Source organism: Hemicordylus capensis, chromosome 1 (assembly GCF_027244095.1).
Source record: "Hemicordylus capensis ecotype Gifberg chromosome 1, rHemCap1.1.pri, whole genome shotgun sequence".
Classification (NCBI taxonomy): Eukaryota; Metazoa; Chordata; class Lepidosauria; order Squamata; family Cordylidae; genus Hemicordylus; species Hemicordylus capensis.
Window position 1 is genome coordinate 419,647,680 of NC_069657.1, and position 11,666 is coordinate 419,659,345.

General features: G+C 46.2%; 1 protein-coding gene across 1 annotated transcript; it reads left to right on the forward strand.

Annotated features, from left to right (window-relative positions):
• Positions 1 to 754: 754 nt before the first annotated feature.
• Positions 755 to 11,094, forward strand: SPATA45 (spermatogenesis associated 45). The gene is made up of 3 exons (XM_053309900.1): positions 755 to 844; positions 4,329 to 4,614; positions 10,965 to 11,094. Exons 2-3 carry the CDS (start codon positions 4,368 to 4,370, stop codon positions 11,012 to 11,014), a joined length of 297 nt encoding a protein of 98 aa, XP_053165875.1. The 5' UTR covers positions 755 to 844; positions 4,329 to 4,367; the 3' UTR covers positions 11,015 to 11,094.
• Positions 11,095 to 11,666: the final 572 nt, after the last annotated feature.

Consider the following 11,666-nt stretch of genomic DNA (forward strand, 5'->3'; position numbering starts at 1 on the left):
CTAGACCCCATAGAATTCCTGCTGTGGGCTTCTCCTATAGACCAATATCTGTACTGAACATTGATAATAAACTCTCTGTCTCAGTACTAGCAACAAGACTCAATAAGATCCTTCCCAATCAGTGTTCCCTCTAAGGAGTGTGCATGTGCGTGTGCTCACACATTTTTGGATGTCCGCTCAGTTAATTTTCGATCCCGCTCATGTTGAATCAGGAAGGTCCCATTCTGAATGCAGGTGCGCACACCCTGCCTTGATACTACCGCCCAGAAAAAAACTCATTCCAAACACATGACAAAAATTAGAGATCACTGTTCCCAATTATATAAAGATAGAGGAAGCTGGTTTTCTTATGAATTTTAGGCAATTGAAAGACAATAACGAAATTATAAACATTTTTTCTCAGAAAAAAGACCTATTTTCCCCTTCAAGGCTGAGAAAGCACCCCTCTTAGTACTTCTCCCATTTGTAGATATTAATGAATGAATGACTTCTGTTTAGGGTCTAGCTATAATGTCCTCACATGTTTTATGATTGTGTTTGCCCTTGCTTTATTGCACAACATGGTATTCAGAGAAACTTCACATTCTTTATCTTCAGGATTTGCAGGCCTTGCGAAATATGTGAGAGGCCTCTCTTACCTACTTATTAAAACAACACTTTTTGCTTGGACAAATAGAAGCATTCGTACTGGTTTAACCATGACAATTTGAATTGCTAGTTGCTAAGCACTTTTAGAATCTCCCAAGGTTCTTAAATCAACAGTGCTTGTTTTTCACTGGCTTTTCAAATCCTACACGGGAGTCCTATTTCTAATATCCCTTCTCCAGAAATCACAGTACTAAAGGTACATGTTGCTTAAAGGTTGAGTTGGCATAGGATAGCTCCATTTCCAGTTCTATTATACAGGAAATATAGAAATATAGAACCAGTTTTTGAAAGATATGTGTTGTAATATAAGGAGACAATTAGCTGACAAGGTAGCATGGGCTATGTATGGATGATAACTGTGGAGACTTGGGTTGTGCACAGTCATTTCTGAAGAGCAGAAGAAGCAACATTGCCTGTAGCATTACTGTGGCACTGTCTGTGGCCCATCATTGCACTTCTCAACTCCTGCCAGCAGATGCTAATGATATAGAGCAGGGTTTCTTAACCTTGGGCCCCCATAAGTTGTTGGACTACAACTCCCAGAATCCTCAGACATGGCCTTTGTGGCTAGGGATTCTGGGAGTTGTAGTCCAACAACATCTGGGACCCAAGGTTAAGAAACTCTGATATAGAGTGTGAGGCAGAGATATTTTCCACAAGTATTTATGTCCTTCTGATAATGTATAAGCCACTCTTCTTCACAGGGTGGCATTAAAAAAAAGGTAATAAAAATATGACACAACAGAAGCTGTAGCATCACAATTCAAGAAAAAACAACCAATTCAGCATACTGGGATGTCTGAACAAGTCTTAACCAGAAGCTGTGTCACCTTAAGTGATGCAGTGGGGAAATGCTTTAATAAAAAGCAGAAAGTTGCCAGTTCGAATCCCCAGTGGTATGTTTCCCAGACTATGGGAAACACCTCTATCGGGCAGCAGTGATATAGGAAGATGCTGAATGGCATCATCTCATACTGCGCGGGAGGAGGCAATGATAAACCCCTCCTGTATTCTACCCAAGAAAACCACAGGGCTCTGTGGGCGCCAGGAGTCGCAATCGACTTGATGGCACACTTTACCTTACTTTAACCAGAAGCTGAATAGTAATGATATCAGGGCATGAGATACATTGTACGACATGTGGGGAAAGACCCTGGCCAGAGGTTCCACTTTGTTTCTCTGACTTTAAAACTCTGTGTCACTGGAGCCTGACAACCACTCTTCCTATACTTTTTACAGCTGAAAAATAAATGTCAGTCTTTTAGATATGAGGATTCATGGATGTAAATGGGGGAGCCTCCTCTTCTCTTGGTTTTCCTGGCCACCTTAATGATCAATAATGGTTGAACTTAAAACTATTTCTCAGGGCCTAGGATACTTTATACATCCACAACTGCTCTTGGAATCCTATTAGCTAAAATTGCTCTATCTCCCTGTGTCTCTGAAGTGTCAAGACAGCAGGATAAGCCAGACTGCCAGTGTCAAAAGTTTCCTTTCTCATGTTTTCCCTATAATTGGGATAATCAAATTAGCTCTCTTCCTGGAGTTCTCTCTTCCTAGAGAATGAAATCAGAGGCTTGCGACCTGCTTTTGCTGTGCCTTGCCATAGGACATGTTCCCTTTGTTCCCAGCTGGGGACAAAGGACTACAATATGCTTCAAAGAAGGACTTAGATTTTGAACATATTTTGCAACACAGTGGCCCATCCAGTGACACCCAAATCAGGAAGAAAGTAAAAAAATGTCTCTTGTGTTTTGTACTCCCCACCACCACCACCTACCCGGTTTAATCCTGATCTTTATTTGCCTGTAAACTCTGGCCCTTCTTGTTATAATCAGCTAGGTTTTCACTTATTTACTATAACATTGTAATGGGTTGGGTTTTATATTATGTAGCCCTATCTACATACCACTTTGGTCATAAGCTATGTAAAAGTTCTTGAATTTGTGGGGGGGGGGTCCCATAGGTCCACAGAATATCCACTTTGCATGACAGAACATCCCCTACATTGTTGCGATTCCAGGAGGAGCCCAGGGCAGCCCAACTGCCTGGAAATGGTGACCGCAGAAACTCAAGGGGAGCAATCGGGGAGTGTAAAGTAAAGGCTTTAATGAACATGGCTTGAACTGTTTTCCACACTACATAGTACTGAAAATTGGGTCCTTTTATTTGCCCCAGTGGGCTAACCCAATAGGAGAACATAGGAAGCTGCCATATACTGAGTCAGACCCTTGGTCTATCTAGCTCAGTATTGTCTTCACAGACTGGCAGCGGCTTCTCCAAGGTTGCAGGCAGAAGTCTCTCTCAGCCCTATCATGGAGAAACCAGGGAGGGAACTTGGAACCTTCTGCTCTTCCCAGAGCGGCTCCATCCCCTGAGGGGAATCTCTTACCAGGCGCGGAGCCTGACTGCCAGCGGCCTGTGTGCAGCCACTACCGCGGCCCCACTAGCCCCACCCCTTGCCTCTGACATCAGATGCAGGGGTGTGGTCTGGTTTCCGAACGGGCCCCGCGGCTCCATTCAGGAGTTGGGAGTCAGGCCGGCGCTGTGTTCACAGCGTCAGGCATTTAACTCCTGAAGGGGCCACGCAGCCCCATCAGGAGTTAGGCTTGGGCTGGGGCTGCGTTTGCGCCTTAAAGGCAGGGAAGAGCCGCTCCTGGCCACACTGCGAACAAGCGGCCATTTAACTCCCGAAAGGGGGCTGTGCGGCCCCAACTCAGGAGCTAAACCAGCACCCCCGCATCTGATGTCAGATGCAGGGGGGGTAATCGGGGCCGCAAGGTCCAGCCCCTGATTGGGCACAGCCTGAGTTCTTTGAACCCATTCGCCCAATGGTGGCTCCACCCGTCTCTTACAGTGCTCACACTTCTAGTCTCCCATTCGTATGCAACCAGGGCAGATCATGCTTAGCTAAGTGGACCTTTCATGCTTGCTTCTACAAGACCAGCAATCCTCTCTGCAGAGAGGAGAACATGTAGTCAGACAAACATACTCTAATTCGCAGAGCACTGACGCTCCGGTTTTATTGAAATGAATTAAAGTGATTTGTTTTAGTATCAGGTATTTTACACTGGGAAGTGTGGACTTGACTCGTCTGCTTTCGTATCCTGGAATGATGTTGTCTGCATGCACTTTATTGCCTGCTTTCCAATTGTGGTGTGCTTGTAATCAGAAGAACTGTACAGCATGCCTCCAGGTTGTTTGGCCACACCCCTTACACGTTCACATGTGTGTCCCTATTTTCATCAGTGAGATGTCGGAAGGTATGCATTACAGAGAGACAGAACTTGACACAGAGATGCAGTTTTGTTAGTGTGTCACTGTCATTCCTCACTAAACTCATATTACCCCATAATCTAAAGTAAAGCTTATAAAGATGATTACTATTGAGGCACCAGGTTGATAGTTCCCCCACAGTGGGGGCTGGCAGGAAAGTGGATTAAATTACACCCATCCAATCAGTGGAAATTTAAGCCATTGTTCACTTCAGCAACTGATCTGCATGTGGCAGGGGGCGGGGGAGTGAGTTACAGGTCCATTGTACCATCTTCCATTGTGGGTACACCTTTGGTTTCATGTCTATAGCAACCAGGCAGGACTATATTGCCTCTTTTCATAGAGATGGGAAGGATCCAAATACTTGAGACCTGCTTGTTGATTTGTGGGGGTTTTTGAAACAGGAATTTACTTTGCCACAAGAAGAAGCCCTTTTGAACACGATGGCTGCGCCTGCAAATGACAGACAACTCTTGCTTGATTACAATAAGATGAGGGAAACCAACTGTTTGATAGAAGGAACAAATGAATCGACCTGGCTCAGGCCTCAGAGGAGACACTATCCTCAATCTAACTGCTCTTCAGAAGAGAACTATAGAAAGGAAAAGCACAAATATGTCAGTGACAGAACCTCCTGGATCAAAATAACTCCTCCTAAAAATAGGGAAAAGAGGCATTTTCCAGAAAAAAGTAAGTTCATATACATTACATTGCAAATAAACATTGAGCTATAAGTCTGTGAAATTTTTTTTAAATCACAGGTTGAACTCCAAGGAACAGCTAGATTAGCGTCAGCCTGCTACCCACCTGCAGTAACTATTTAAAATATTCCTGATTGTGTACTTAATGCTACCAGGCATGCTCAGCTTCTCCTTTAATCCATTTGGGTCCAAAAGGAGAGCAGAATAGTATCTCGATATCTGTCTAATTTATCTATCTGTCTCATAGATAGATAGAAGCAGAGGTACTAGGGTTTGTCTTCTATATATATAATTATCTAAGGCATACCCGTGGCTAATCCCGTGCATGGCAGATCTTGTGAGAGTTTGCAAGCAGAAGCACTGTGGTGATTGGGCAGTGGAGATTCCATATGCAGATAGGGAGGAGGAGCCTGTGAGAGGAGAAGCACCATGGTGATTGGGCAGTGGGGATTCTATATGTAGATAGGGAAGAGGAGCCTGTGATAGTTAAAGTCAGTTGGAGTGCAACTGTTACTGGTTGGAAGATGTTCTTGATTGTAGAGGAGAGGAATCCATATAAATAAAAGGATAGTGGGCAGGGGTCTGCTAGGAGAGGGGTTGTGAGAGAGGAAAGAGCCCCTGCAGGAGAAGGAGGCTGCCGTTGTGTGAATTAGATGAGGAAACAAGATGAACAAGATCTGTTAACTCAGGAAGAGGGTTGGGGAGAGAGAGAGAAATAGAAAGAAGGAAGGGGGGGAATAAAGACAGAGGGGAAGAGCAAGTGGAGGAGAAAAAAAGATAGAGAAAGAAGGGAGGGGAAGAGAGAAAGGGGGAAGGGCAAGGGACGGGCCCAAACCTGTCAGTGGCCTGTGGGGAAGGAGCAGTCATGACAGCACCAAGGAAGGGCTCAGTCAACCGCTGCTGCTGTTTGGGGCTACTGAGGCCATTGGCGGAGAGAGGCAGGCAGGCAGGCAAGGGATGGGCCTGGGCCTGGGCCTGGGCCTGTCAGCAGCCTGAGGGGAATGAGCAGCCATGGTGGTGGTGGCGGCAGCAGCGAGGAAGTCAACTGCTGCTGCTGCTGCTCCTGTGGGGAGGAGCAGGGTTCGGGTAAGGGTGGGGAGGTCTCTGGGGATAGGGGGCTGCAGCTTGGCCAATAGGCGCCAGCAACGCTGCAGGCATTACTGTGAGGGGGATGGAGTAAAAGGGATGGAGGAGTGACCAAGAGGGGTGAGGGGGGTGGAAGCAAATGGATAGAGGAAGAGGAGCAGGAGTGCAGCTCAGGAAAGAGGGTGGAGAGATCTCTGAGGTGAGGGGGGCTATGGCAGGGTGTGAGGGGTGCAATTAAGTACTAGCGCGCAGATGTTCTGCATGGGTTAAGCTATTTTACTGTATTATGTTTAATTTCAATGCTGCCCTTCAGTATAACTAGTCTCAGAGTAGGCTCTCAAGCATAAGCAGGAGTGCAGACAGAGGATATACAAACTCAGATTATGCAAGTCAGGTGAGGCCTAGCAGTCAGACAGGGTTACAAGGCAGGCAGCTGGAGCCACAAGCTCATACAGGTGAGAACGAGGAAGGAACCCCACTCTTCCTAAGGCAGCCCTCCTTCCGAGGAGATATTCTGGCTGTTTTGGGGAGGAAGACCCTGGGCAGCCAAGCGTGAATGCCATCTTCACAGCTGGAGTTCACTCCAGGCCTGGTGGTGCCTCTGCTCTTGGGGGCCTGGGGACAAGATAAGGTGCTTGAGGGAAAGGGACAAGCCCCACCTGAGATTCTAGGTTCCCAGAGCTCCAGGACTTTTCTGTGGGGGTGGCCAGCTCTGGTTGCCCTGGCACTGCTGGTTCTGGTGGGCTGCCATCTGGACAAGGATTTGGGCCAGGGCGGACTCCTCTCCTCCCCAAACCAGGTCTGCTCAACTTCGGCCCTCCTGCAGATGTTGGCCTACAACTCCAATAACCCCTGGCTAGTGGCCACCATGTCTGGGATTATGGGAGCTGTAGTCCAAAAACAGCAGTGGGGGGTGCCAGTTGAGCAGGCCTACCCCAGACTAGCGCTCCAGGTCACTGTCCAGGTGAACCATGACAGAGGGAAAACTTGAGGAGCAACTCCTCACTTAAAATTTTTGTGAGGGAGAGGAAAGACACTTTTGGGGGTGAGAAAATATGTCTTAAGTATTGAAGATAAGCGTTATTAGGTTTGGTGGGATGAGTTCAGTAAAATGATGGGGGGATTCCTCAGATTCTTGGGGGGGGGCGTATCTGCAGCCCTGGTCGTATAAGAAAAACACAACAATAAAAATCAAACTGTAAAACTGTCTGTTTGGAAGGGAATTACAACCTAGAAATGTTCGCCTTTAATACCGGATATGTGGAAACTGATTCAATAGTGAGGAAATTTGCACATGCTCAGAGATACTCTCTTCTTTAGTATGACTTCATAGCTGAGTCTTATTACTGTAAATAGCTGCGGAAGCAGAAACCTGGTGAGCCCCCCTGACCCAACTGCACCCCTTGTAAAACAGATTGCTGGTGCTGAATGTAGTCAGATAGCAACAGAATGAAATATTATGCCATCAAATTTATTTTAGCTACTGCTTTCAAAACAATGAGAGGAAAGGTGAAACTTATTTACCTAGTTATAGTCTTATCTTGCATGGCCTACAGTTATGTGCATGGTTTTACTTTGATGGGTAGGATAAATGCCAGTTTAGTACCTGTAGAACTGAAACATTTGCTCTAAAAATTTCTCCTCAACATTCTCCATGGGGAATTACTACTGAATATTCTCTGGTTGTGTGGCTATGCAGAGATTATCTGATATTCAGCATCAGCATGATGTCTTGCAAGCAACAGAAGAAGGTAGTACAGTATGTTTTACGTTGGCTTCATTTGTTCAATCAGAACAATTACATCTGATGTCAAACTCCGATTCCAGAATTTGAGTGTCAAATGTTGAGGTCAAATTTCAGCACTAAAGACATAACTGTACACTTTTTGATCATTTGACAGATTCTGAAAATTTTGCACACTCTGTTTCTGCTCTTTCCTGAAATGTAAAACTAACGTTACTTTCACATGGTGGAAGCATGTATTGATCCTCCCAAAAATATGTCCCTGACAGTTTCAGGGCCCTCAGAGACATATTTTCAGGAGGCACAGTGAGCTACAGAGGAAAGAGGAGGTCAGCTAAAATCTCCCTTTCCCCATTGCACACAGACAACGTTTTTTGGTATGCACAGTGTTAGTCTGGATGTCAGCCAATGTCTATAGAGTACATAGGGCCAGCTTCAGAGGATGGTGAGGATGAGCACTTTCTCTACTGGCAAAGGGCCACTACCATTCTAACAGTACCACTATTCTCAATTTGTATAATGCATCTAAGAAGATAAGAGGCAACATAAGAAAATTATGGGTTTAACCCTCCCTTCTAGGTAAAAAAAACCCAACTGAAGGTGCCTTGTCTGAAAATCTCCAAAACCCTAGATAAGGGGATCCCAACCTTGGGTCCCCAGACATTGTTGGACTACAACTCCCATTATTCCCAGCCACATTGGCCTTGTTGTAGTCCAACATGTGGGGGCCTTCAGTTATTGTGGCTGAGGATGATGGGAGGTAATTCAACAACATCTGGGGATCCAGGGTTGGGAACCGCAGCCCGAGAGCTTTATTTTGGCATTGAAAGTATGTGACATTTTCGACCCTCTTCAGTGCCACACCTACTTATCCCACTTTGAGGCTATTCTCACAAGCAGCCTAACCCAGGCTAGGGCAGCCGACTCTGGGTTGGGCTGCTTGTGTGGAGCGCTGCGATCAAAGCCAATCCCAGCACTGCCGCTCTGCCGAAACCACCTTTAGCCAGGGTTAACCCCAGCACCGGGGTTGTGTGTGTGCTTGGGCTGCACACAACCCAAGCTCACACAGAGTCGGGCATCTAGAGTGCCCGACTCATGGGGGAATCCCCCAATGCACAGTGCATTTTTTTGATTCCTGTAGGCTGGTTCTCGTTTTCCCCGCCTCCAGTGATCCGCACTGCTCAGTGCAGCACAGATTGTGTGGGCACACGCCAGGGTGCCGAAGAGGACATCGTTGGTCACCCACCCTCCGTAACCCAGTAATGATCGTGAACACAGCCTCAGTGTCTCATTTCAACCAATACAAAGTTCCTCCGTTAGGAATATAGTAAACTGTCCTCCCTGATCGATGTACAACATTCTTTTTGGATAGCTTGGGGTCAAAGTTGATTTTACTTAAAATGTGTCCCATTCTTGGGATTCCATTTTTCCCCTATAAAGAGCCGCTGTAGTGGGCCATTATCTGAATCAGGACCATGGCACGAGGCGGGAGGAGCAATTAATGCTTTTCTCCTGCGATGCTTTTCCCACTGTGCTTTTCGCACTCTGCAGTCACTTCCCTGCAAAGGTGCTATTTGCTTCCAAACAAGGTGCCCTATAGGCTGCTTTTTGAAAATAGCAGTTTCAGGGGCAAGAAAATATCTCCAAAGGAAAAACTGTGCAGCAGGAAGGAGTTAAACTCTCCCTCTATCCATATTGGGACTGCTACAGTCCCAATATGGATAGAGCCCTCTTCCAACTGCTTTTGTAAACAAACTTGGCAAAGAGGCACCTTTTAACATGGTGATTCTCTTTATTGAGCAGGGGGCAGGAGTGTAGCTAGCCTGCCAGTGGCCCGTGTGTGGCCGCGGCGTGTGCCCCGATAGCCACGCCCCCCGCATCTGACATTAGACGCGGGGCGGGGGGGGCATGGTCTGGCTCCCGAACGGAGCCTTGAGGCTCCGTTCGGGAGAAGCAGCTTAACTGCTGAAGGGGCCGCGGGCAGTTAGACAAAGGCTGGTGCTGCGTTCGCAGCACAGCCCAGGAGCGGCTCTTCCTGCAGGGAAGAGCCGCTTCTGGGCTGCGTTGTGAACGCAGCACCAGTCTTAGCTCCTGAAGGGGCTGCGCGGACCCTTCAGGAGCTAGTTAGGCTGGTGCTGCATTTGCAGCGCCAGCCAGGAGCAACTCTTCCCTGCCTTTGCAGGGAAGAGCCGCTCCTGGCTGGCACTGCAAATGCAGAGCCAGCCTTTGTTTAGCTCCTGAAGGGGCCGCACGGCCTCCACTCGGGAGCTAAACTACCGCCCCCGCACCTGACATCAGATGCGGGGGGCGTGTCAGGGCCGCGAATGGCGGCTCCTGATTGGGCACGGCTTGGGTTCTTTGTACCCGTTCGCCCAATTATAGCTACGGCCCTGGCAGGGGGAGCGTAACTGGCCCTATTCACCTCCAGTACAGTACCTCCAGTGACTGTTGCTGGTGTCTATCCTATGTTTCTTTTTAGATTGTGAGCCCTTTGGGGACAGGGAGCCATCTTATTTGTTTGTTATTTCTCTGTGTAAACCGCCCTGAGCCATTTTTGGAAGAGCAGTATAGAAATTGAATGAATGAATGAATGAACGAACAAACAAACAAACAAACAAACAAACAAACAAATAAATAAAATACCACCACCAGGAGGCTTTACAGACAGGGCTTCTACCCCAAATCTCCTTCGGGGAGCGAGTGTATGTGTGTTCACACACCAGCCAAACTTACTTCGAAGTCCCTTCAAGATCCTTGGACCCACTCCACACACAAGTCGAGCTTTGTCTTGCGAATTCTAGCTTATCCCAAGGTATTTACGGGTTTTTAAAGTGCTGGTTTTAAGCTACTTTTTCTGAAAATGCCTAAGGAAATAGGGAGAGGCACTGATGTAGAATAATTAGCATGATAAGAGGGGTACTGTCTTTGAAATGCAGATGTAGCTCTTTAGTAGTCTCTCCCCCCACCAATTGGCTAGAAGGAAAAGATGGAGGCATGCCATGTGAACTTGTAAAAACAAAAATTAAGAGCATTGGTGAGGGGCTGCTTCTCTCAATGCCTAGAGTGTGATTTGAAGTGGCTTTGCTCAACATTTACCCCACAGCATGAAGCCATATGCGAATAACTCCTTGGGTGCATCAGCCCAGCAAAGTTGCATGCACACATATCACACAAATGCAACAATTGTGCAAATGACAATACACAAAAGTATTTCTAATGGGCTTACATTTGTGTAACATCATTTGCACAATTTGTGTGCATGCAGCATTACTGGGCTGATGTAACCTTGCATGGCATGTCAGCTAATGACAACAGATCAGGAACCTAAGTACAGGATTCAAAGATGACCTAAAAGCAATGTCTAGTTTCCCCTCAAAATGTAGTTTTATAGTTCCCACGTCATCTGTAATAAATGTAAAATTGTATTTGGAACCAAGTAATTTTAAGACAGCAGCTTCATACACTGAGTGATTCTATTTTCAACTTACTTGTATATTTCAATATTGCAGACCATGCAATCTTGGATGACCTGTTCCTCGACAGCTATGTTCCTGCCTGACCAGCTGGGCATTTTGCACAACTGAAGAAAACAATGTTGTGTTGTTTCTTTCTGAATTAAAGTGCTTGCAATTCCAAATAGTTTAAAGATTGATTAATCTGCGGTTGAGGGTTTAAGTTAAAAATTTAAGTTAAGAGTCCTTTAAGTTAAGAATTTAAAATGCCTAAAATACTACTGTAATATACCATTAACTAGTCTCACTCAAACTATAAAACACGATACTAGCAAACAGCAGTGAAATATGGGGGCAAAAGGGAATGGGGATGGTTTAAAAGAAAAGCAATGGTGATTAGGATCAGTCTTGAGCAACAATGTTCTGCCATGAGTGTTGTGCAACTTGTCAACATCTTCTGCTAGTGCAAGGATTAGTTACAAGTAGATGTTCCTTTCTTTGTGCAACATTTTTGTACCAAGTCCTTGCACTAGCCCAACACTAGTCTGGAGCGCAAGTTCCCAATGTAGCGGAACTCAGTTGTGAAACATCCTTCCGCAAGCACAATGTCTTTCCACAAGCACACCGCTAGTCAGGATGCTGGCCAGTGTTGTTAGAGTGTTGCACACTTGTACTGCATACAACTTGAAAACATTTTTCAGTACATAGAAATACATAGCTATTGTTTAAGGAGATGCTTCTTTTCCTATGACTGGTTTC